This window comes from Berghia stephanieae, chromosome 6 (genome assembly GCF_034508935.2).
Source record: "Berghia stephanieae isolate SIO BIC M18660-M18661 chromosome 6, UCSD_Bste_1.3, whole genome shotgun sequence".
Taxonomy (NCBI): Eukaryota; Metazoa; Mollusca; class Gastropoda; order Nudibranchia; family Aeolidiidae; genus Berghia; species Berghia stephanieae.
The window spans coordinates 43,261,231-43,289,056 of NC_088365.1; the positions used below are offsets into that span (position 1 = coordinate 43,261,231).

General features: G+C 34.2%; 1 protein-coding gene across 2 annotated transcripts in view; it reads left to right on the forward strand.

Moving 5' to 3' along the window:
- The window catches only part of LOC144975069 (stabilin-2-like), a 140,391-nt gene that overhangs the window by 10,049 nt on the left and 102,516 nt on the right, over nucleotides 1-27,826 (forward strand). For both annotated transcript variants that reach the window (XM_078918761.1, XM_078918762.1), the window contains exons 4-15: nucleotides 366-435; nucleotides 2,173-2,268; nucleotides 2,917-3,042; nucleotides 9,488-9,690; nucleotides 11,214-11,443; nucleotides 13,170-13,230; nucleotides 13,886-14,037; nucleotides 16,041-16,191; nucleotides 17,080-17,238; nucleotides 20,650-20,712; nucleotides 23,519-23,632; nucleotides 26,557-26,691. In XM_078918761.1, the coding sequence (XP_078774887.1) occupies nucleotides 366-435; nucleotides 2,173-2,268; nucleotides 2,917-3,042; nucleotides 9,488-9,690; nucleotides 11,214-11,443; nucleotides 13,170-13,230; nucleotides 13,886-14,037; nucleotides 16,041-16,191; nucleotides 17,080-17,238; nucleotides 20,650-20,712; nucleotides 23,519-23,632; nucleotides 26,557-26,691 (1,560 nt within the window). The remainder of the gene's footprint in view (nucleotides 1-365; nucleotides 436-2,172; nucleotides 2,269-2,916; nucleotides 3,043-9,487; nucleotides 9,691-11,213; nucleotides 11,444-13,169; nucleotides 13,231-13,885; nucleotides 14,038-16,040; nucleotides 16,192-17,079; nucleotides 17,239-20,649; nucleotides 20,713-23,518; nucleotides 23,633-26,556; nucleotides 26,692-27,826) is intronic.

The window sequence follows — 27,826 nt, forward strand, 5'->3', positions numbered from 1 at the left end:
CAGATCTGATAGCCTATTCAATTTGGGCTCATTGTTGTAATAGAAGTCTCAACAAATGGCCCAAATATTGTCCATTACAACAATGCTAAACTGGCGCATTATTGCGTTCGAATGTCAGACATGCATATAAAAAAAACACGTCCACTCTGACATATTATGCGTTTTCTATTTCTTTTTTCACTTTAAGAAGTCATATTCATTCTCTTCACTTTGACAAATAAACGTAACCCATGTCTAATATTTTAAAGTATTGATTCAAGATTAACATCTAAGTCATCTCGACAAACTTGTAACACTGTTTTAAGGCGACAAATGAAAATTCCAGTAATTATGGAAAAATAATAATTGTCGAAATCTGTTTCAAGCCTAGATTTTCCGGACCAGCTTGTGACCAATGTCATAGTAACAAAGTATATGGACAAAACTGTACTCAAGGTGAGTGACTTTTTAAACAATGAAACTAAATCTTATCGGCTATGGTTGTGGAGCCGTATGAAGGTTTTATTTTTTTTTTATTTTTTATTTTTTTTTTGTTTAAAAAAAAAATAATTTTAGTATAGTTAGAATAAGAGCCCTGTCTTTCGAGATCACATAGAATTTAAATGGTCAAAAAATTTACCACGGTGGTATATTTATGGTTTGGCATTTTATACATTAAATCATAATTGACTCAGGTGTCGATAGGTACCATTGTTCTGGGCACTGACGGATACTGTACTGTAGTTAGCACAAAACTGCTACAGTCATGAAAAATGTACTCACTGAATGTACAATTTGGTTACATATGGTCTATTCGGAGAATATTTTCAACACTGTGAAGAGACTCATTGTGGTGGGTGAAATCAAATACGTTATTTGTGAATACATCAACCCGGAAGTCTATATTGCCCTTTCAAATTTCACCTTTCATACACATGTGAAAACATTGGCATATAAACCTTTCTCTTTAAATTATTCAATTATTATTATTATTATTATTATTATTATTATTATTATTATTATTATTATTATTATTATTATTATTATTATTATTATTATTATTATTATTATTATTATTATCATTATTGATATTATTATTATTATTATTATTATTATTATTATTATTATTATTATTATTATTATTATTATTATTATTATTATTATTATCATTATTAATATTATTATTATTATTATTATTATTATTATTATATCATTATTATTATTATTATTATTATTATTATTATTATTACTATCAGTATAATTATTATCATTATTATTATTATTATTATCATCATCATCATCATCATCATCATCATCATCATCATCATCATCATCATCATCATCATCATCATTATTATTATATTATTATTATTATTATTATTATTATTATTATTATTACTATTATTATTATTATTATCATCATCATCATCATCATCATCATCATCATCATCATCATCGTCATTATTATTATTATTACTAGAGGAAAACCCGCAATATATGCAGGAAAACATAGGCTATTCTGAAAAGGCAGCCATCTACTTTACTTATTATACAACAGAATTGTGGAAATTGATATTACATAGAATGAGACTAATCTTTTAGATTTTATAACGATATCTTACAAACTATTATTGCGAAGTGGCTGAGTGGTTAAGGCATTGCACTGTGACTCAGAAGGTCCCGGGTTCGAGCCCCGCTTCAGGCACTTTCGTTCTTTTTCTTGGGCAAGATTATTAACCCCCAACCTGCTCATCCTGGACAACATGGATGATTCCTGTTGACATCAGACATCTTGTTTGATGAATTATCTATATTCCTTTGTGGAATGTCTAGGCGACGATATCTTATGATGTCTTTGCGGAATGGCATAATTATTTTTCAAATTATCGCGAAGCCAAAAAGGAAAAATAGTATCGAGAAAAGGACAAACATTGTGGTGACACGAACAATGAGAATAAAACTGGTAGATGTTCAGAGCCAAATTTGAACGTTTATAAATTTCTGTCAGTAAAGGTATTGCAATTTTTTAAAGAAAAAAGATAATAAATTTTGAAATACTTCCAAAAAATCCAGTTTATTTAATTTAACATTTATTTATACTATATGCAAATGGCGGTAAACATACCTATATTATTGTATTTACTCAAACACAGTTAAACTAAATAATTTTCAACCTTTATTTCCTTACGACAGAGTGTCAATGTGAACACGGGAATTGTAGTCATGGCACCAATGGGAATGGAACCTGTGTTTGTGATGGAGGGTACAAGGGACAAGCGTGCTCCCAAGGTAACGATAGAAACATGAATTCGTTTGTTTTATTTATTTATTTTTTTACAATGTTAACCTTTTAACAGGGGATGGCCCGTATCTTTTCGAAGAATATATTTCTGCTATGGTTTATTGTAATTGACCTGCTCAATGTGTTATTAAGTCGCGGTAGTTTATGTGTTGAAAACTAAATTTATCATTAAGAATACTATGACGTTGATTAAGTACCATGTTTGTTTTAGAGACGAGAATAAATTTTACTGACAAAGACTATAAATTTGGTATTTCCCAATAAGTTTTACTTTAAAATTCATTTTGGCAGTTTAGACAGCACCGCCGTTTTGAGGCAATGAGTAGTATTTGACTTTGCAAAACCACATACCTCTTTTCATCAGAGAACAGTAGAATTGCTTTTAGTTGGGTTTCTATATAGTCCGCCGTTATTGCACTTTTTATGAAAACGGTTATGTGTGTTCTGCGGTACTCTGAAAAAACAACAACACATTTGTAAAATATTGGCCAGAAAACTCGGCTTTCAAAAATCATCGATTAAAAAGAGCCTCATCTTGGCAAAAATTGTACAATCTGGGACTTCATGTATGGTTATTCAAGCGAGGCGAGATTAAGCGATGCAGACTGTAATTTTAAAATTTCTAATTCTTACAGAAATTCCGTTCTGTTCCGTGCTGGGCTGTGAAAAGAAATTCAACATGAAATGTGCTGAGGTGGATGGAAAAGCCGTGTGTTTATGTAAAGATGGGTACAGGATCAACGAACACGGGGACTGTTCTGGTAGGTTATTTGATTTATACCATAATATGTATGTGCGCGGTTTTGTACTTTTGCTTTGTATAACACTCGCCTTCAGACCAGTAGGGCCACGGTTGAAGTCCCGCTCTGGGCGGTGCAGGGTCAAACAAGGTGAAATTATGGTTAAATTTAGGACTCCCATAATATCAAGAATTTGATGACTTGCAAATAAGCAAAAAAAAAAAAAAAAAAAAAATTAATAGGATCCAAATGTATCACCTAAAGAAAAACAATTAAATTCATACATTAATTCAAGAAGTTATTGCCCTTTATTTACGTCTTCTTTCTAAAAAGAGCGAGATTTTCCGAATATCACTTAAACTGTTAAGAAAATTATATCTTGTAAAGAGAACAAATAACAGCTCATACAGAGAATAACATTATTTCCAAATTGCAAATAAATCGGATCATGGTTAATGGAGTAATCGTCCATTGAATTATGTTACTAAAAATAGAACTCAAAAGGTAATAAGAAATCTATAGCACCCTAGAACAAACAAACTTGGTTATGTGTCTTTAGGCTGTATATAAAAAATCTTAGCTTTATATCAAAAGTCATATGAGTTATCGCCCTTTTTCACATTGAAAAAAAAAACAACAAACAAACAAACAAAAACTAGTGTGTATTTGTGAAACATCTAGAAAAGTGTTGATAAAGCAATACTTTTCAAGAAAAAATATGAGCAACTGAATAAGTTGAAAATAATTGGTAGAACACTACTAAATCAGATTATATTCCATGGAGTTATCGGCCATTAAAGCTTGTAATTAATTATAATACTCGTAGCCTATTGGATAATCAATACCAGCCAAACGATAAAATATATTGTTGATATGTTATGAATCGGAATACAAAAATCTTAGGCATCTCGTCTCAATTCAAAAGAGCCATTGTACGTTTTACAGATTTTTACTGCAGCAAGTCTCTTCTTGTGAAATGCCTCGAAAACTGTTAAAAAACAAATTATTAGTAGACAACAAATGGAAGCTACTAAAGAGATTAACATGATTTGTAAATTACGGTTTATCGGTCCTACTTCCCGTTACTACTCGAGCCTTCCTATTAATTATTATTATTCTGTGAGAGATCTTCGCCTTTTTGATTTTCTGAATCATATTTGAATTATATTTATTTGTCAAATGCCTTAACAATATATAACAATACTACAATCATTTCTTTGTTTTCTTGAATACCGTCACATTCATTGTGAAATATATCTAGTACTAGTCTTAGATCTGAGCTTTTTAATGACATACTCTATCTATTCAGGGCAGATTGTATGTGCATGATATCCCCTACAGCAAACGTTTCTAAATAATCATTAATAAATCATAAATTTAAAATAACGTTTTCATATTGAAAACAATTTATGTTGTTTAAGAACCAAACTTAACAGATACCATGAAATTATTGGTTGGTAACAATGATTTAAAACAAAATAATGCACAGGTTGGGAAAGATTGCCAAGATTTCAAATCTCGTATAAAAGAGGTGTTTAATTTGCATATTGACATTTACAAAACAGGATGCAGTTCAATGTTGCCTTCGTGTATTTACATCGGAAAGCGGAACATACGATTTATATGGAAGACAGCTTTGGTTTCAAGCATGAATCAGTCTATCATTATCTTCCTTTCATAAGCATTATTTGTTCAACAGATTTTGTCTAAGTAAAATGGAGAAAGTTATGAAGGATGGCGATCACCCCCTTCACAAATATATTATGTTCTCCACGAAGAGCCGTCGCCTTATATCTATAAAAACAAAGACAACACGTCACCTTAATTCATTTTTGCCACATGGTGTTCGAATTTTTAACGCGCAACTGTGATTTAAATTAAATTCTATCTTTTAAATATACACACACACGTTCGGACTAAAGGCCTATCTCAATTTATCAAATTAATATATAAAGTGTTGCTATTGTTTCTTGGTTGTATATTTTTACATTTTTTGCATTTGCATATTATATATATATAATATATATATATATATATATATATATATATATATATATATATATGTGTGTGTGTGTGTGTGTGTGTGTGTGTATACATTGTTGCCATAGATTCTCAACTTTGTGTTTATACATTTTCATGCATGCCACGTCTGTAAACGCATTTCCATTTTTTGGATGAATAAAGTATATCTTATCTTATCTTATCTTATCTCGGATTTGGTAAGACATCAATGACTCATTGATTGTGGCCCAAATACTCGCTAGAAAGACACTCTTTTCAAAGTGCTGAAAAAGAACATCACTTGTTGGAAGGATTTTGTCAACGTCTCCCGTTTTGTGGATGAAAAAGTTCATCCTTACGAGATCAATATTGTGCACAATGGCTTCACCTTTGTATTGTTGGCAGAAGTTGGCATACAAATAGTCACATAGAGACTTTGAGCTATCTGTAATGGCGCATTCCTCAGATGAAATACTTACGCAATTGCAATAACACGATTTTTATGTTATATCCCTCTCTACTTTTTAGTATAATGTCATTTAACCTTTATCAGTATATATTGTTGTATATATTACAACAACGATGGCAACTTTTCGGTCACATACTACGCAGGGACAAAAACATACCAGCAAACCAAGCCATGTCGGGATACTTCCAAAAACACGGGAACCTTTTCAGAGGAAGACCGATCACAACACTCCCTGTGATCCTAAACAAAAACCTCACAACACTTGGACAAAGCATTAGTCTCATAACGGCAGGGGACCTTGAAAATCTGAGAACCCTAGCAGAGGACCGGCAATATTGGAGACACCTCACACAGGAAATACTGGAAACAGCCAAGGCGACCCGATCTTTCGGTCGAGACGCGAAAGGCATCTAAGTCAAGTCAAGTATATAAGGTTTCTTCATAATCTTTTGATTATTTATTTATATTGGAAAAGAATTTTATTATAAGTATAATTGACACATAGTCACCATAATATATCCGCTTGTTGTTCCACTGTACTTCTTAACAGGTTTAATATTCTTTGCCAATTTTTATTTAATTTATTAACATTTGACATTTCTTTTATATATTACCAAAATGTGTTGTGATACAGAGTTATAATTTCCACACAAGGATCAATAAAGTATATCTTATCTTATTCACGATATTTGGCACTTCATGAATGACTGGAGACAGTGGGGCTTTGATAAGGATGTTATAACGTGAACCTCACCCCACCTCACCTCATTCTCCTGTGCGGGGTGGTCGTAGATGAGACATGGGAGATGATAACAGTAAGGGTCAGTCATCAAGATCTATCGTCAGATTTCCTCATTAGTCGTTGGGATGTCCATCATTGTCCATTCCCTTACACAATCCACCCAACAACTTGTTTGCCGTCCTCTCCTTCTGCCTCCCTCCAAAGTTCATTGCATCATGGTTTTTGCCAATGTCTCATGGCGAGAAACATGACTAAACCAAGACAACTAACGACATGACCGCTTCCCTTTAAACTTGAAAGCAGATGTAATGACAGAACCCGTAAATGCACGAAACAATACAAGAAATTAACAAGCCTCTTAGCCAATATTTGTGGCAATGTTGCTCAGATTTATTACTTTCTTTGACTTTTTAAAAGATTTAATGTTCTATTAGCTGCAGGATTTGCTGCAATAATATAATGATGATTGGCTATGAGGATGACAATAACATCAATATCTCGGGGTCTGTTTCAGTCTGAATGATTGTGTTTGAAGGCCTTGCAAAATATGGACCACCAATATGGGGGGGGGGGGGGTCTCTCCTTCTTTGTTGTTGCATTATCGCACATAAATACAAAGATGCTTGCCAAATGTCATATACAGTCCTCTTCCCTATTTGACTTTTTCCATCACAAGCATGCAAGTCAGGTATTTGAAGAGGTATTTTTATTTGTTTGCATTCATCAAAATAAAAATGTTGCCAGTTCTTTGAGATTTTGACCAAATCAATCACACGTTACCGACTGCTATGACCTCCTTTTTCCTGCTTTCCTTTAGAGACAGATGAATATAATGGTACCAACCAGGCAGCTCTAGATGCTAGATTCAGTCATGTAAGATTCTTGATAAAGCATTTTTCCTCAAAAATGGTGTCAAATATGTTTTCCTTAGTTGTTTTTTTCTGATACACAATAAAGTAAAAAGAAATCATATTGGAGACACTGACTCTAATCCACCACCCATTTAAGGAGATCCGACTATGTGTATCCATAGGATAATCCTCGAGATGATAAAACAGGTGGAAAGGTTGATGATACATACCTAAATATTATTTTAGATCAACGCTCAAGTTTATCCAAAATCTAAGACGTTTTCCCAAAGAAACTCTGCTTGTTACTTAAAATGTTCTACTTTTCGGTTACATTGGCGTCTTTTTTTTAACCCCTTTTTCGTGATATGGCTGTTCTCAATGGGCACATTACTCGACCTGTAGTATTATTCTTTAAAAGATGATAAGTCTGTCAAATATTGTTAGTTTTACTTATTACTTTACACGCTTGTGATTGACATCCATATAAGCAAATTTTATTCTCTGATTAGGATTAAACAAAGCGTGATACGCAAGATATTCTTTGAAAAAAGAATATTAATACTCACATATAAATCAAATCAAGGGCAATAGCTCAAATAAATTGAAAGGAATTTCCCCACAACTGTGTCTGAGAATTGGTCAACAAAAAATAAAAGCTTTCTTTTCCTTTTATAAAATGTTAAAAATTATTAAAAGTGTAGAAGTAATTAAATATTAAATGTAGTTGTCCTTGAACTTGAGTGGCCTCTGGATGACCCTCAAGTGGTCAAATTGAAATTTCAATCGGCCAATATTTTTCAAGGATATCGATCTTACTATTTTTGAAGTAAAACAAACTTACACACGAGTGTGAAACAATTCGAGTTTTTGCACTGTTCTGTAACTCTATCATAATGGGCGATAACTCAATCAATTATTGTGTATTTTGCTTTTAACTTTATGTGTTTGTTACTGACATCAAAAACAGTAATTGTGTGGGGTTCCTGACCTCCCACAGTGGGCAGGGAGGTACTGACTGTGTCTTTTATCCCCCGGTATCTGTTTTCCAACATGCTTTCTGTCTTTGTCTTGGAATGAGATTACTTAGTTTTGTCCTGACTCTGGCTTGAGTTATTGGCTGGGAGGGAAACAGTCGAATGTATAGTTATAGTTTTGGGAGATGATATTTTTTCCTTGTAAATCATCTCTCAGTTCTGTACTGTTATTTTTTTTATTTTTAACATATGATTTGTAAACATTTGAGTGTATTCCTCTTAGTGGGTTCGTGCTTGTGTCTGGGTGAGACTTTTAAGTCATCTCAAACTAAGTACATTGATGGTGTGCTGTTGGAATCTAGATCGGATCCCTATTTAAACCATTTCCCCTATGTCTTACTTTTTCCTCAAGTCCTTTTAAATGTATATCTAGAATGTTTTTACTATACAATTTTCTTCCTTTTTACTGGCGCTGATATGACCTAAATGTGTTGCAAGTGCCGTAAAACCCGTAAAAACAAACTATCAAACCAAAACAGTAAACTATATTATTTGAGAAGTAGAAAATAAATTGTGATATGCAAGATATTTTATAAAGAGGAATATTTTCATTCATCTAAAAATCAAAGCAATAACTCGCACAATCGAAGGGAATCTTTTTTAAAAGTGTACCTGTAATGTGTTGAACATATAATAAAGTTTTTATGTTCTTAAAGATGTTATAAAATATCGATAATTTGCAAGTAATTAAATGTTTAATATTGCTGACCTTGAACTTGATTGACCTCTGGATGACCTTCAAGAAGTCGAATTGAAATTCCAATCGGCCATATTTATTCCTTAGATCTCAATCTTACCAAAACAAACTTACACACGGAAGGTGAAACAACTCGAGTCATTGCACGATACAGTGACTCTTCTATAATGGGAAATAACTCAATCAAATCAAATATTGTTTGATTTGCTTATAACGTTATACGCTTGTTACTGACATCCAAAAGAGTAAACTTTATTATTTGAGTAATATAAAATAGAGTGCGGTTTGAATGCTATTTTGAAAAGAGTAGTGATTTTATTCATTTAAAAATCAAGTCAAGGGCAATAACTCAAATCGAAGGGAATATTAACAAAAGTGTACATGCGATTTGTTTAACATATTATAACGTTTTTATGTTCTTAAAGATGTTATAAAATATCGGTAATTTACGAGTAATTAATTGTTAAATGTAGTTGACTTCATTTGAACTTTAGAGACATCTGGTTGACCTTCAGGTGATCGACTTGTAATTCCAATGGACCAAATATTTTTTAAAGATATCAATCTTACCAACTGTAAAGAAAAATAAACTTTTACACGAATGTGAAACGCCACGGGATATTTTCACATTTTCACTCATTTATTCATGTTTTAAAAAAAATTCTAATCCAGAAATTTATCCTTGCGACGAAAACCCAGCCTTGTGCCCATCCAACACCAAATGCATTCATCTCTCTCCGGGTCGGTACAACTGCAGTTGTGAGCAAGGATATCTCTGGGATGGTGATAAATGTGTGCCCTCTGATCCTTGCAAGAGAAACAACGGAATGTGCAGCTCTGAACAAATTTGCTTTAGTCACAAGAACCGGAAAAATGTGAGAATGATCTGTTGCTTTGATGTATAATAAAACAAACAAATCACTGATACCAACTGTGAAAAATTATAAAATGATAGTCGTCATTGTCGTCATCATCCACTTCATCATCAATCGTTCTCCTTTTCTTTCTCTTTTATGGCCGATACCAATATTATTGAAACAATGACTATATTGTACCACAATCACAAATATCACCTCAACCCCATTACATTATCATTCAGCCCTTGTCCTACTTTTTTTTTCTATCCTACAAAGTGCCTCGCTGTGCTGTGCGGTCTTGGACTCACAAGAAGACCAAAATTAGGCTGGCTTGCTCTGCTACAAGTTAACGATAACCAAACAGAAAGCATCAATAGAATTGTTTTATTGCTCAAGGAAAAAATGATGCCATTGATTGAACAATGGGGACGATCTATATTATTTTTCCATGTGCTCAAGTCATTGGTCACATTGCAAATACATGTGCTCAAAATGACCTACGTAATAAAACGTGTTCACAGCTTTTGAAATATCCACTCAATATCATTTTGTTCAGTTTAGCTTGAACCATGGGTAGGTTTCCAACTTTCATAAACAAAAAAAGCGTATTTACATTTAAGAAATATCCAATAATTAGACAGCAATAATAAGCCATGTTATCGGTTTGACGAAAACCTCAATATAAGTCGTTACTATTGAATACATTTCACTACTTGCTTCTTTTGGTGGCTGTCGTCTTGTATTGTGACGTAATGTTTTGGTCGGTGTTAGAATGTGAGTTAAAGAAGGCTACGGTTTGAGCTGGTTATTAGTAACCAGGATGGTAGCCATGTCCTTATAGAGAGCAATTTGCAAACATAATCCTTGTCTTGCCGTAGTGAGAAATTATATTTGGAAAGCTCTCCAGTATGCTGATTGAGTCGTTTTATGTACTGTATGTAAACGCTGTTCCATCATGCAATTAAAGGAAAATGTTTATTATTACGTGAGGGGTAGTGAGAGAGGCATAGAGATAGATAGATAGATAGATAGATAGATAGATAGATAGATAGATAGATAGATAGATAGATAGAGAGAGAGAGAGATGGTAGAGAGAGAGAGAGAGATTGAGAGAGAGAGAGAGAGAGAGAGAGAGAGAGAGAGAGAGAGAGAGAGAGAGCCCTATAAACATAACGACTTCGAATTTTCAAACATAAGATTTCAAGAATCGTTGTTTTTAGTTTTACTCCTCCAATAACTTCTCCCATGGCTTTGTTTCCAGTTTTTGTTAAAATAGACGTTTGACATATATTTATTTTGACCTTAGGAATAATTGTTAGTAAAACCAATGATATAATAATACCGCTACACGCTCATATCCTTTTTTAGTAAAAAAAAAAAAAGACGGATGACAAAAATGAATATGTCTTGATTGCCTACATCTTCGTATAAATGAAAATGGAATGGTTGCCTCAGATCTATAATGGTATTGTAAATTATGGTTTTCCACAGAGCCTATAGGATATTATGATAAATGAAATGTATTTTCTTTCCCTTCAAAGATTTCTGATGACGACTGGTATTCCATGGTTGAAAAGTATCACTCGGCACTGAACACCAACACTTCAATGGACACCACTCTTCAAAATGAGCTGAAGAATATGATTTGTGGCTGTAAGAAAGGTTACCAGAAAGGGAGCACAGAAAATGAATGTGTTATAACCGAGTTATGTCGTAATAATAAGTGTCATGTCAACGCTGTCTGTAAAACTGTTGAGGCTGGACGTTACACGTAAGAGTTCAAAACTTTACGCACAAGCAGTCAACTTTAATTTTGTTTCCCAATACGTTTAAAAAAAAGATATTACCCACAGCAGAACAAATAATAAGGGTTAACAGTGAACAATGTGCCTTTAGGCTTCAAAGTTTTGATTACACGTGTTCTGTGGTACCACAACTTGATTTTCAACGACATTCAATGAATCAATTAATTCTCTATTGTTCGAACCAAAAAAAAAACCCAAACAAACAAAAAACAACAAATAAACAAAAACAAAGCTCGTAGTCCTTGTAACTGTTTATAGTCATGATGCTCGTGAGACAGAAAGTACGAAAACGTCGAAAGTGTCATTCCTTAAGCAATGGGCCATTGATTATGTTCATGACACATTTAGACAATCCAATAAGAACACTTTAAGTATCTGGATATTTCACAATCAGCCAATAGTTATTCGTGTAGAAACACAACTGCAAAAGCACACGTTAACCCTGGTAAGAATTGACCTTTGATGTGGGCATACATTCCGAATACATCACCAAGTAGGAAAAAAGCGAGATAAATTTCCTTTAAATTATAACTTCACCATAGTTATCAAACTAGTCATAACTGCAGACTGATCCATTTTTACCAAGAGAGCAGTAACAACGATATAATTTAGATTTATTTGGGAACGATACATTTTTTCAAAGTCAAGAAAGTGCCATTCTGTTAAGACATTTGTTTCAAAATAGATAAATAAAAATAAAAATCATACAAAGATTTTCTATAGTGCTTGCTTCACATCTTTTCTAAACAAACTCAAAGCGTCACGCAGTTTCATATGTGACCCATCAACTCAATCCGGTCCTTGTCGGGGGGAATCAGACAAGTGAATTTCAAGTTATAATGAACAGAGATAAGATATTTTACTTTTTAGCTCCTTCAAATTTTATATTCTTTTTTTCTTGGTTAAAAAACGTCACAGGTCTCATATTTCTGAGTAAAAAACATTTTTACCAACCTACCCGTCCAGACATAATACTGTTTTGAGGTGATGTGTCCCATATGAATCTATCAAACATTTGATTTTTATTAGAACATTACAAAGTTGCGAATAAAAATTTCATGACAAACTTGATGTCAAAAATTGATTAATTTGTATTAGATATATCTATAAGTAAAAATACACATACTCTATCCAAAAATCTCTCGATGGTGACATAATACATTATCTCCGTGATAACTGTTGGAATTTTCAGACGATTTCATGGTATAGATTATGAGAAATATTTGACAGAGTATCCCATACCTCTAGAAAAAAATGACATATTGAGAAAATAGAAAAATAACTTTCTGTTTTTTTTTATACTTTCCTTACCACCATTACCTTTTTTTATCGTGTATTTGTGCCTTTATAGTATATTTTGAGATGTAATATTGTTTCTAAGATAATAAAATATCGTTTTCCACCAACATCTCAAAATCAATTTTTAAAGGATTTTCCTAATGATAAGACCCAAACCGCCCCTTAAAGTCAGAAGTATGTAGCTTAAGATTATCTCAGTTTGAATAATTTACATCAACTGTCCTAAATTAAATTATAAGATTAAAGTAAAAGCTCAACATCAATCTAACATTATGTCGATTTCAGATGATTGATCACATTTAATTTGTGTCTTCTGTAATGCGGCCCTTTAAGTGTTGTTAAATAAGATTTTTGCAAACAATCTAACCCTTCTTATTTGTCATTTTCTGACAGATGCACATGTAAACCGGGGTACACGGGTACTGGTTTACAGTGTTATGGAAACATCATGGAGGTAAGCATGCGTGTCTTTGTGTTGCATTGTTTTTCGTCTCGTGACTAGACGGGGGGATATAATCACAAGAAAGCTCTAGCTCCGGCGCTGTTTCCTTAGGTAAGGTATTTAACTCCACAGGACTCAATTATTAATAAGTACCTTACTATAGGCAGTGATGGAATGCGAATACAACTAGAACGCCTAGTTGGACCTGTGACTCCATAATACGGCTTGCTTGGGGAATAAATAAGACATTGGATGAACGTATTCAGCGTGGTGAATCCGCAACATAATGTGCAATTAAATATAGTTAAGTTATTTTAATTGCTTTTAGCCTCAGTGTACACAGGCAGTCATTAAGTCATTTCCACCCAACCTCCTCTCTCTCCTCTCTCTCTCTCTCTCTCTCTTATATATATATATATATATATATATATATATATATATCACTCTCTCTCTATCTCTCTATCTCTCTATCACTCTCTCTCTCTCTCTCTCTCTCTCTCTCTCTCTCTCTCTCTCTCTGTCAATGTCTATCCAGTGTCTTCCTCTTTGCATTTGTATCATGGAATACTGAAATTCCTGTAAAACATGATTTGTATTCTGCTTATAGTCCCAAGCTTCTACACTCTAGATGTTTCAAAATTTATTTTTACACACTTTAAACACCCAGACAGTAAATGACCTTGTTGACAGCTATAACTTGGACTATGGAAAGATCTGGCTGAATCGTTTTTTCCAAGAACAACTGACCTCTGGAGGACATTTCACTATCTTCTTACCTGATAATCAAGCATATATGAACGCGTTTAAGCGTTCCTCTAGGTATGTCATAGAAATGAAGAAAGCTACTATCAGATCATTGATAATAATATTTCCTTTTTTTATTAAAAAAATCGATAATAATAATAAAATATACTTATATAGCGGCCATTAATCCACTGACAGATTCTCTATGGCGCTTAACAACCACTCAAAATTATATAAATCACCATACACACTAATACCCGTACACACATACACACGTATACTCAAACCCTCACACGGCAACTTCACCGCATACGCAAACTCTTTACTCACACATTACTATACCATCTATTCTTATTTAAAACACATTAATTGTCAAAATAAGTTCTTCAAAATAATTCAGCTTTCAATTTCTTTTTAATGTATCTAAATTTTTATTGTTTTTGGTATTGTATGAAAGGGAATTCCACAACCTAGGCGCTGTCACTCTGAGGGATTTGTTGTGAATCAAAGACTTAGACGTTATGATGTATATAATTTGAATTTAGCTATCTACCAGGTCTATTCATTTTGTAGGATGGTGTCAGACCATGAACAGGGTTATAACAATAACATATTATAATCTTGAACTCAATACCCTGCTTCATCGGCAGCCAATGCGGAAATTCCAGAACAGGGGAGATAGGATCGTCTAGCCGCCCGCTCTGAACTTTCTTTAATGTTTCAAATTGTAATTGGAGCAACCAATGGGCAGCGCATTACAATAGTCAAGTTTACTTTTTTTTAAAATGGACAAGCGTTTTGGTGATTGCAGTATCAATCTAAGACCTAATACGACCAATGTAGTAAGATGGTAGTGACAACTCTGGATAATTTTGGTGATATGATTTTTAATGGGCATATCAAAAATGCACCCAGATTGCAGGTATTAATAAATAAAAATACGCCCTTTCGCAACGGCATCATAAGATCCCGTTGCCTGGGCGTTCCATAGAGGAATATAGATAATCCATCAAACAGGATGTCTGATGTCAACAGGAATCACCCATGCTGTCCAAGTGAGCAAATTGGGGGTTAATACTCTTGCCCAAGGAAAAAAAACGAAAGTGCTTGAAGCGGGACTCGAACCCGGGACCTTCCGGATCACAGTGCAATGCCTTAACCACTCGGCCACATAGGTATTGCAAAGTATTGAAAATAGAAACTCTGCAACCTGCTACATCAGTTGTATTAACTTTAATACTATTCCTGAAAGATTTGTCCTTTATACACAGCGCCCCGGTTTTCTCTTCCTTAAAGTTCAATGTTTTACAGCCATTCGATTCTTAATTTCATTGATACAAACTTCAACCTTCTGTGACACACTAACTTCATCATCCTCACATCAAGGTGCATAAGGCTGTGTGTCATCCGCATAATATGAAAGTCAACTAAAAAAAAGGAATTGTTTTCCAGATAGACTGTATAAAGATTAAAATGTAGAGGTCCAAGAACTGATCCTTGTTAAACTCCATATTTTTATTCAGTTACACAACTGAGTCTAATTGAGCATTACTGTTTGATCCCAGTCGGGCAGATAGGACCAGAACCAACTCAGTACATGCTTATTGAATCTAAAAACATGTTTAAGTCGATGTTATAGAATGTCATGATCGATCGTATCAAAAGCAGCGCTCATGTCAAGCAGAATGTTTTATCTTTGGCGTTCTCTGTCCACAATTTTAATATCCTGATAGCCACTATTTATACTATTTTGTTGATGCTAGATCATCAAATTATTGGTCGAATTTTTATTAGTTAAACCAGAGAAACTTATGAAAACGAATGTTGTCCTTAGTTTTAAAAATAGCTTTGTATAGAAAAATTGTTTTGGCGAGTGGTACGAAAACGATCTTTTCTCACAACCTCATAAAAACTAATTGTTAAATTTAATGTCTGTTGATATGATCTTAAATGCGTGCCAAACACAGTTAACTAACCTAATTTCTAAAAACAACAACAACAACAAAACAAAAACAAAAAAAATCTCCAATCTCCACACCCCCAACCTCACCTCCCGCCCCCCCCCCCTCCCCAATCAGAGCTATGTACAAATTTCTGGAAGACACGGATAGAGCGACGCAAGTGATGAGGCAACACATTTTGATTGGAAAATACAGACTTGAAGACTTACAATACTATGACAAGTTTTACACTCTTCAAGGAAACTCTGCAGAGGTGCTGATACGATTGGTAAGTTGCTAATTAATTAGGAATTTCGTATAGACATTTAGAGTCTCAATTTCAGCTGTCGACATTTTTGAGTAGAAAATACCAAGATATGCAACAGCATCCAATTGAATGTGAGACAGATACGTTTGATTGTCTCTTGTCTGTCAGATGAAAGTAAAACTTGATATCAAACGAAATGTTTTGCTCGCTTCAAATCTAACTTAATAGCCAACCCATTTCACGACTACTAATATGATCAAATCATTAACTTGAAAGTCTGGAATAAAATTTTGTTCTTTGTTTCATTTTTGTAACAGCAGGGTTGTTTGCCATCTGAATGTCATTTGTTAATAATGATGTTTGATTGACTGTTCCATAACAGAAAGAAAATTCAAGAAAAAATTATAATTCAAAACCATCTTTACCTGGCTGGTCAGGTCTCCTCATGACAATAAATGACTATCGGTCAGACTTGGCACATTCACACTATAGACGTTACCCAATAGTTTGGATAACATAATACTTAAATGTCTCATGCAGAGTTCTTCGTTATGTATAAACTTCAAGGTTAATGACCGAACTACATTTGATCTCAAAATAAATTAGGGGCATTTCGACAATGTTAGACCTTTCGGTACTTTTATGCTTTATTCAATATATATATATATATATATATATATATATATATATATATATATATATATATATATATATATATATATATATATATATAAAAGTTGACCATCACATCATAACATTAATCTGTGATTTATATATAACAAGAGACAAAAGCACAACTATGAGTGTAAATATTTAACCCATCATCATAAATAACTGTTCTATATACAACAGGAGACAGAACCTCACAATGACTTAAACTATTTTTATTGTGTTGTTCCATTTAAACAGCAAAAAAACGTTTTTAAATTCAAGTTGCACGAAAGTTTCTCGACTAAAATCAGATCTAAAACAAAAGTCATACGGAGAGACATCGAGGCAACTAATGGGTATATTCACATCATCAACAAGTTACTGACGCTGAAGCCCGGGGTGACAGGCGACGCCACTGTAAGTATACATTCATCCTTCATACCTTCTATTATGCTGAGTTTTATGAATGCCAACCAGAATTCGAACATTATTCATACATTTTTAGATGCTGACTTTTTGACAGTAAATAGAAGGCAGCGTTTTTGTTTGTGTACGCCATGCAGTTTTATAGAGCAGTAAAGTTAGGTGCCCCAAACGTAAACAATAACAAGTTGCTAGTGATTTCCGTTAGGGACCGGAATAATTTACGCACAATATAGGTCTCCCAATTTTGTAGTTTGAGTTGTAGGCAATACACTTTCAGTATTGAAAATATGTTTACATAAAATCTAACAGTTGCAGAAATAATAATATAAGGCTAAATTATTATGAAAATCAGGCTCCGAATAATTCTCGTTTTGTTCACACCAGCGCAATAATTTGCTCTGGTCTAAAAATAGATAGACTGTAACTTTTGATAAATTTTAGAAAATTTTACCTTTTGTTCCATAAAATATCCATATCTAGACATTATTTGATGCATTATCGAGTATTTATGAATATGTGTTTCTTTTGCCACCTAACAGCCAAATTTTAAAGGTTATTTTTTTCTATTATTTACATTGGAACGTGAGCTGTCAAGACAGGAACATGTGGTTTGCCACGTGCTTCTCGACCTTTGTTTACGTTTGGGGCACCTAACTTTACTGCTCTATATGATGAGTTGAAAAAAATCATATCACGATTTCTAGCAACATAATTGTAAACCACACTTCTGAAAATGAACGCTAATTTATTTAGACTTTGAAGAGAATGATAATATGTGATCGTGAAACTGGCAATGTGTATTGATGAATTAAATGATAGAAATGAATTTCTAGTCAAATATGAAACTAAAGTCGATACTTGATAAATAGAAAAAAATCCCTATTTATTGCATTTTTGAATAAGTGACATAACATAGTTTTCGAGAACGTTTTGAACATTAGTCTCACCAGTCGGTCTACAGTTTACGTTAACTAAATAGGTCTTTCTTCCATTGAGAATACCGCATCATACACTATCACATCCACGGTTCACATGAAACCCGATGGACTGAGATTATTTATTTTATACACCTTCGACTGAGATTATTTATTTTATACACCTTCGACTGAGATTATTTATTTTATACACCTTCGATATCGCAGACATCAATCAATGGTGTCATTTTAGCAAGTTTTGCATATAGTGTACGATATAAAAGTTATTTTTTGGCTACATACATTTCCCTCTCTCTCAGCTAACCGTGACTATTGTTTGGACAGCGATGTGATGATGGCTTGGAAATAAAGGAGAGTGCTTGACTGACCAGAAGCTCAATTATTGATGTCTGTTCTTATATGTTCGTATTGAGATAGCACTCACTGTCAAAGAATTGTTGTTGGCTTCCCGCCCGTGGAGAAGCGGACTGCTTACAAATTTGCCGGTTACTGTTTTAAGTGCATCCATGGCACTGCTCCCAACTACTTGTCATCTCTCTCTCTCTCTCTCTCTCTCTCTCTCTCTCTCTCTCTCTCTCTCTCTCTCTCTCTCTCCCTCTCTCTCTCTCTCCCTCCTCTCTCTCTCTCTCCCTCTCTCTCTCTCTCCTCTCTCTCTCTCTCTCTCTCTCTCTCTCTCTCTCTCTCTCTCTCTCTCTCTCTCTGCTCATCTACTTCCCTGTACTTGAACCGTTTGATTCCCAAGTCGAATTTTTTACGACTTGCTTTCGCACATTCTGCTCCCTCTGCATGGAATGCTCTTTCAGCAGATACCAGACACTGTAATTCTCTGTCCTCCTTTAAAGCCTCTTTGAAGACAGAGTATTTCCTTTCAGTTTTCTGTGAGTGATTTTATTGATTTTATTGAATGATATAATATAGCTATGTTCGCATGTGCATATATGTATATGCGCTTCCGAGCACTTTTGTTGGAAAGTAGTGCTATATAAATTACACATAATAATAATAATAATAATAATAATAATAATAATAATAATAATAATAATAATAATAATAATAATAATAATAATAATAATAATAATAATAATAATAATAATAATAATAATAATAATAATAATAATAAACAATAATAATAATAATAATAATGATAATAATAATAATATTATATAATTATTATTATTATTATTATTATTATTATTATTATTATTATTATTATTAGTATTATCATCATCATTATTATTATTTTTAAAAATGGAACATTTCTGAGAATCTGACTTAATGGTCGTCGAGCACAAAAAAACTTCATGCGTGCACTGTATGAGAAGCAGCAAAAACCGATGCCCTCTGCGTGACGGTACGAATGAGCAGAGGCTTTCACCTGAATGATACACGACAGCTATGTGAAATTAGGATCGCAGAGGTTCTTGTAAAACCAAATCGCGAACTACAGTCGCCTGAGGAACGCGAAGAGAAACTTCGCTAATACAAAAATGTCGCATAGCGTGATGCTTTAGGAAAGTGTACAACTCACGAGGGATTCTACTCGGATTCTCGTCATGTGCGACTATGTGGCCTTGTGGTATGGCACTCGCTTTCGGATCGGAAGGTTTGAGCCTCGCTCGGCGCACAGTTGAGTCCTGGAAAAGGCTCTTTACTCACATTCTCTCACCGTACACATGTGTAAAACAGGTATCTGGCAGTTAACGACGTTATCTCTGTCAGAAAAAAAAAATTTTAATATCTCCTAACAGGAGTCATGTCTCGTTCTACATATTACGTGTTTCTGTTGGTCAGGGACCCTTTGTAAAGCGCTTTGAATACGTTTAGTGGATATTGCGCTATATAAAATCTCAAGTTTAAATATGTACGTGACATGTCTTTTGTGGTCACAATTTCTTATTTCACTATTTCTTTTTAAATAGGTAACTTTACCGTAATTCTCGAGTCAGGTGGCAATTCTATGCTTCTTTTATAGATAGAATGCGCTTGGCCAAGGAGTTCACAACATTGCCATCCGGAAGTATAACGGTCTGGTTAATACAGTTTAGTGAGAACAACTCACAAACGCGGATGGCAAAAACAATAACAAAGGCCTGAGTGACGTCATCTGCATACTATCTATAAATGATATTGTGGTTGACTAGGATGATTCATATAATATTTGTTATTGTTTTGATTTGCTGATACCGATGATTTAATGATGATGATGATAATGATGATGATGATGATGATGATGATGATGAAGATGATGATGATGATGATGATGATGATGATGATGATGATGATGATGATGATGATATTAGTGGCGCTGGTTGTGGTGGTTGTGTTGTTGTTGTTGTTGGTAGTGGTGGTGGTGGTAGTAGTTGTGGCGATTGTGGTAGTGATGGCATGAAAATAGTGGTGTGGTTGAGAAAGAAAAAAAGATCATGATGGTGATAAACTGTTTCATTTTTTTCTCTCCTCTTCTCAGAAAAACGCCTTACAGTTAATCAAGGCTGACCCACGATACAATATCTTCGAGTCTCTGATTGAAGTGAGCAAGACACTTTGCATGCGGCATTTAATTTTAATCTAATCAACAGCTCATCTTTTTGTTTTCATCAAATTAATAATGAAACGCAATTCAGATCGCTGACACTGCTTTCGTGGCGAAAAATAATATATTTTCACCATTTGAGGGGACGAGTGGTTAAGGCATTGCACTGTGACCCGGAAGGTCCCGGGTTCGAGCCTCGCTTCAGGTACTTTCTTTTTTTTCCTTGGGAAAAATTATTAACCCCCAATTTGCTCACTTTGACAACATGGGTGGTTTTTGTTGACATAACATCTCTTGTTTGATTAATTATCTACATCCCTTCGTGGAATACCTCACGGCGATACTTATGATGTCGTGGCGGAAAGACATAATTTTTTTAAAATTTTAAATTTGAGAAAGACCAATATATATTTTTATAATGGTATGACATCATGTGAATCATTAAATGGCGATATATCCGTTTAATGAGCTCTGGAATCTGGATCACCACGACATAATACCGTATTGATGCGGTGGGTCTCATATGGGTAATAGTATAAAGCATATTATTAACCATGATGAAGACTTTGAGTCTTACAATTCACATCATTTTTGCCGTTGGTAAATCTGGGTTAAATACCTATTGAATGATAAAGTATAGTCATTGGCCGGAAAGGAATCTACAGTGCCGAATAGGGTAAGGTTGGAGAATATCACACCCACTTCATTATATCTAGTTCTTCGCAGAAAAAAATGAAAAACACATTGGAAACTGTTCAAGTTTTAACTGCCTGTGATTTCTAGCTCCTGTTTGAACACAAGAAACAGCCGCTTTTACTACTGTTGAATTTTGACAACTTTAAACGTTTTTACAAGCCCATTGAAGGTAAGTACAACGTTCATGGCTTTCAAATATGGCAAAAATTTGTTAAATATTCTTTAACTGTAGAAGCTCAAGCCAGAAATGCTTAATCATTCATTGGATATGTATCATTTTCCCCAAACCTGTTCTAGGTGCCTTAAATAAGATGCTGTGCCTATTTTAGATTCATAAGGGCCAGGGAAATTTCACACCCGACAGGATTCGAATTTCTCGTGTTTTTTAAAATGAAAATATTTGCTCAAAATCCTATTTCAATGGTTTTATTTTACTAAGAGAGGCCCCAGCTATCATTTCATATAAATAGTAATATCTTTATCCATATTTTTTGTATTGGGGCAGTTCCACCCCAAGCGGGTGTGGACTTGCCCCAACATAGTTTACTATTGTTTGTCAGAAAAACACATTATCCAAAAAGTCTTGCAAGTGTGTAGAATATCAACACTGTTTGAATGATAAGTCTTATTGTGGGCCAACATGATGTTGCTTATGTATGCCATGCTTTAGAGCTGGATCTAGAAGGGATTTCTGTTCATGGTTTTCTCCTTTATCTATAGAGATTGGCTAATCATGGTGATGAACTACAAGAAAAGACGGTGGCGTATGGCTATGCAAATATGGTGAAAGCGGTCGATCTCGTTACATCTGGAGGGATGGGCTACAAATGTGCTGCCAAATTCATACAACCTGAACTGGGGAATAGTCCGTGACATTAAAAAAAAAACGATACAGCAGGCGAAGATGACTTATTGCTTACCCAAAACGCTAGACTGCACCAGAGAGTTTATAATGCGTTAGCTATACAATCTCTCTGACTGCACCCAAGATCGATCTCCGTCCCTTTGATTGTGAAAAGAGTACTCTACCAACTGATCTCTCGAGACCCCCGCTTAGGCCTATAGGTCTCACGTCATAGTCTACAAAGATTGTTGTTGTGTTCATTTCAGACGTTAATTATTGTTCCTGATTGTTTCCTTCTCGTTTTCGTGACGGGTGTGGAATTAATCCAAAATGATGAATATGCGAATAAAAAGAAAATTTTGAATTTATGAAGTGTTGTTCTTTTTTAAAATGTTGTTTGTACAGAATCCAAGTGTGAATGGCTGTGGTATTCTGTTTGTGTGATCACCTCATCAATAGAAATTTTATGGGTGTGGAATTCCCCCTAAACTAAACTAAGAAAGAGTTCCCTGGAGACAAGACTTGAAATATGTAGTGACGTCATTTATATAGTCTTTTCCAAAAGAAACTAGACATTTTTATTCCTCCAAATTCAATACTCGTTTGAACGAATACAATGACAGAAACATATTTGGAAACTAGTTTTCTTTTATCGCATAATTTATTGAATTTGTGTAAACTGTTGAAAAGTTGCAGATATATAAAACCAATTATTAAAAATTGATTTTACAAAATCGAGCACACATTTAAATCAGTACACATGACGCACGTCTGTATTTTTGTATGTCCGCCATTAGAATGGATCACTGCCACATCTATTTGCCTCATTTTGGAAGGAGGGAAGAACACCTCAAACTGAGATCTCCGAAGAAATTGGAAAGTCAAAAGAAAACCAAAGATAATCCTTTTTCACAATTTGTCACCTTAACCTCTCAATAATATGTGATGTCATAAAATTATGACCAGAATAGAATTGGGTGTTTTGTGGGTGTGCGACGGTGTGTTTTATTTTTCTAGTCTTCAACTACCCAGAAATTGTCTAGAATTGTATAGAAGGACCGAAGTGGACGTCACTTAGCTCTTTATTATTATTTTCAGACAGCCTGTTTGTAATTACTTGTCAATTAATTATATCAATCAATTAGCATTAAATGTTACACCAAGTTTTGTGTGATGATATATTATATTTGGCTCGCGGATGTTGATAGTATTTTACCTAAATGTATTGCATCAACATAATGCTCTTGCTATGTCTCGTTTCAGGCTGTTGGCTTGGAGGACTTGTTCAGCCAGTCTAATATCACCGTGTTTGCACCAGAGGACAGTGTTTGGGAAAGTTTGCATGAGGGAACCCTTGATTACCTCAAGAACCACACTGTAAGCTATTACCCACTGGCGAGCAAAATCAAAATGCTTCTTCTCCCATTTTTATGTCTAACTTTTGCTCATGAAATGGCAAGCCTGTTCTCAATAATTTGGGAGTACCAGGTTCAACACACACACACACACACACACACGCACACACGCACACACACACACACACTTCCTCACCGTGTGTATTGGGCAAGTCACGTTACCTAGGTTCGTTTTTGTCGCTTACAAAGGATGACGATAATGATGGTTATGATGATGATGATGATAATATTAATGATAACAATAATTGTAGTGATAATAATTAGGATGATGATGATAATAATGATAATAATAATAATAATAATAATAATAATAAATAATAATAATAATATAATAAATAATAATAATAATAATAATAATAATAATAATAATAATAATAATAATAATAAATAATAATATAATAATATGATAATATAATAATAATAATAATATGATGATGATGATAGATGATGTGATGATGATGATGATGATGATGATGATGATGATGATGATGATAATACTGCTAATGATAATGATAATAATACTACTAATAACAATATTAATATTATAATGATAATAATGTTATTATATTATTAATAATAATAATAATAATAATAATAATAATAATAATAATAATAATAATAATAATGATAATAACAATAAATAATAATAATAATAATAATAATAATAATAATAATAATAATAATAATAATAATAATCATAATTTGACTGAGTTTGTTATCATTGTATATTGATTTAGAACAGGGCAAATGAATTAACAGCTCTCACATATTTTATAGTTGGTTATGTAATGTTTTGGATAAGAATGCTTAAAAATAACAAACAAGGGTGTTGGATGACAGTTAGGTTAAATATGTGGCTTTTGAAAGTAATATTACTTTTCTTGATTAGGATACCTTACACAATGGGCACTTTATGTAGGTGATCAGCACCCAATTCATTATGGGCTCATTATTGTAATGGACATCTCAAAAAATGGCTCAAAATATTGTCCATTACAGCAATATTCAACTAGGCCCATAATTCGTTCGGATATCAGACCTGCATTTATTAACATGTCGCTTTACACCAGTTATGGGCAATTCCGTATTGCCAACTCATCTGTCCCGCGAGGCTTAGGATAGTTGTCCAGCCTACGGACCTTAATTTCTTGTAAATGAAAATAATGAAGTGTAATGGAAATGAGAGAAAACAGTTTCTGATCCTGCAATATCTGCTCGGCAACCTTCTTTTGAAGTTAATTGTTTGGAGTCATCCATGTCATGAATGCTTTATTTAAGGCGTTTTTCTTAACAATATTTAAATGTATGAGAGGAGGAGGGTGCGTGTGTGTGTATGTGTGTGTGTGTGTGTGTTTGGGTGCATGTGTATGGGTGAGATAGATAAATAGATAATACAGTGTGTTTATTTTATTATTGACAGATTTCAGATTTGAAAAACTCCAAAGCTATGTAAGATTTCAGCAAACGGTTTTTTACCATAGGCGTAGGATTTACTTAAGTTTTGATTGATATAGGTTTTAACACTGTGTGCCCTTTGGTAACTGAGCTATGACGTCATCAGTAGAACAGGGTAATTTTGACATAAATCGTAATTTACAGTGTTTGTTTTTAATCATTGACACATTTCAGGTTGGAATAACCCAAGAACAGCTGCAACGACATCGATTTGCTTTCCAACATAGTAATCCGAATTTATTAATGTTGTTTTTTCCCCCTGATATCTTACTTGTGATCGTGTGTTTGCGCAATCGTCCGATTTAAAGCTCCACGTGACCAGTAACCACCATCAATTTTAATGAGCCGCAAGTGTCTCTCCAGTTCGTCCCACATCTAGAGAGAACGGCTTATCTAATTTTTGTCTACAGGTCACACATGTCTCTCGCGGGGGTTCGAAACACTCTGCTCTTCACATATCCCCATAAAAATATCAAGCGGGGTTAGATCAGAAGATCTTGGGGACCAGGAAATTGTGACAATATCGGCCGATCCATCGGTGTGGGAACTGTTCATTGCAACATTCCCTCATATTTAAACTCCACTGTTGGGAATAGATGTTAGGTTAAAGACAACCAAATTGAGGTATGATTCTTACATGGCCAGATAGTTTACTGTTGTCTCTGCCATGTCGTCAAGAAAAAAAGGACCGATCGCTCTTTCCCTGGCGAGTTCATACCAGACATTGACGTTTGGTGTTTTGCCACGACACTCGATAACTTCATCTGGTTTTTGTTTACTCCAGTGTAGAACATTGTTTTTGTGTACATGCCCGCACACGCAAAAGGTTACTTCATCTGAGAAGACAATGTTTTCAGTGAATTGTATGTCAAGGTTTGAGAATCATGCCGGACAAACCCAAAAGAAATTACGATTTATGTCAAAGTTGCCCTTTTCTTCTGATGATGTCATAATTCAGCTACCAAAGGACGCGCAGTTTTAAACCTCATGTCAATCAAAACTTGAATACATTCTGCACATATGGCAAAAAAGACATTTGATGAAATCTTGCATAGTTCTCGAGATATTTAAACCTGAAAAGTTCAATAATAAAAAGACACACTGTATTATTAGAGCGAGAAAAAGAAAGAAAGAAAGAAAGAAAGAGAGAGAGAGAGAGAGAGAGAGAGAGAGAGAGCGAGAGAGAGAGAGAGAGAGAGAGAGAGCGAAAGTTTATGTTTGTGCATCTATATATATATATATATATATATATATATATATATATATAATATATATATATATATAAATATGTGTGTGTGTGTGTGTGTGTGTGTGTGTGTGTGCCAGTGTTTGGTTTAAGGGTGTTTTATTCTGTTTTGATTTATGTGTGTTTACCTATCTCTGCCTATCTCTGCCTAAAATTGTGGAAAATTGTATGTCATCTTTTGGCAGGACTACAGGAGGAAGCTGCAAGTTATTTTAAAAAACCACATCGTTCCTGGTCGTTATGATGTCTTCTCTCTCATTAAGCAGTCAAATATTACGTCATTGCAAGAACTTCGAATTGGAATTTCTGTCACTGAGCGGGTATACTATTTTAATTTCTCTTGAATGTTTGCTGCAAATATATGACCTTAAAGTGCAGCCATAAGACTTCTAAATAATTTAAAGATTTTTAAACTTTCTCTCAGTTCAAATTTAACATAATTATTGGTTTCGTGGTTTCTACCAACCCATCTAAATGTCCCCTGAATATACCTTGTCTACCGCCTTCTTCTTCTTCTTCTTCTTCTTCTTCTTCTTCTTCTTCTTCTTCTTCTTCTTCTTCTTCTTCTTCTTCTTCTTCCTCTTCTTCTTCTTTCTCTCCGTGTGGTTATGTGGTCCAGTTGTATGACACTCTTCTTCAGCTAAGAAGGCTCTGATTTCTAGTCCCGCTCTGAGCGGCACATAATTGAGTCCTTGCAAAAGGCTCTGTATTTACATTCTCTCATCGTATTCAGGCGAAAAACGAGTACCTGGCCGTTAATAGCGCTGTCTATGCCGAAAAGAAAATGTAATATCGCCTAACAGGCGTCATGTCTCATTCTATAAATATGTTAAGTGTTGCAGTTGGCTAGGGACGACTAGTAAAGCGCTTTGAGCACGTTTAGTGGATATTGTGCTATATAAATGCACACGTATGTTTTCCTCCGCTTCTTCTTACCCTCATTTTCTCCCAAACCCTCATCCTCCATTCCCTCATGCTTGTCATCGTTGCCTAAATCCTCCCAAATCCTCCATCTCTCTCTCTCTCTCTCTCTCTCTCTCTCTCTCTCTCTCACACACACACACACACACACTCTCTCTCTCTCTCTCTCTCTCTCTCTCTCTCTCTCTCTCTCTCTTCCAAAGTGTCCCTTACTTGTTATTTAATACTATTTCATGAGGATTCAGAATTAAATATGATAAAAATGTCACAAAATTGAAACGTATCTGACATGGAAAATCAAAGAATGAAAAAGCGTTCATTGAATTGAAAGGACGGATGATATGCTGCACCAATGATTCGCAGAGGATAATTTTACAGTGGAGATGATATTTGAAAAGGTAGAATGGTTTTGATAAGGCAAGGATGGAACTGAATTCGAAATGTCTTGAAAACGGCAAGTAAGTCTTTGCATTGGAATCGATTCTTGAAGATTTTAAAAAAGCAGAAGGAGAGGGTCAATAAAATAATTATGAC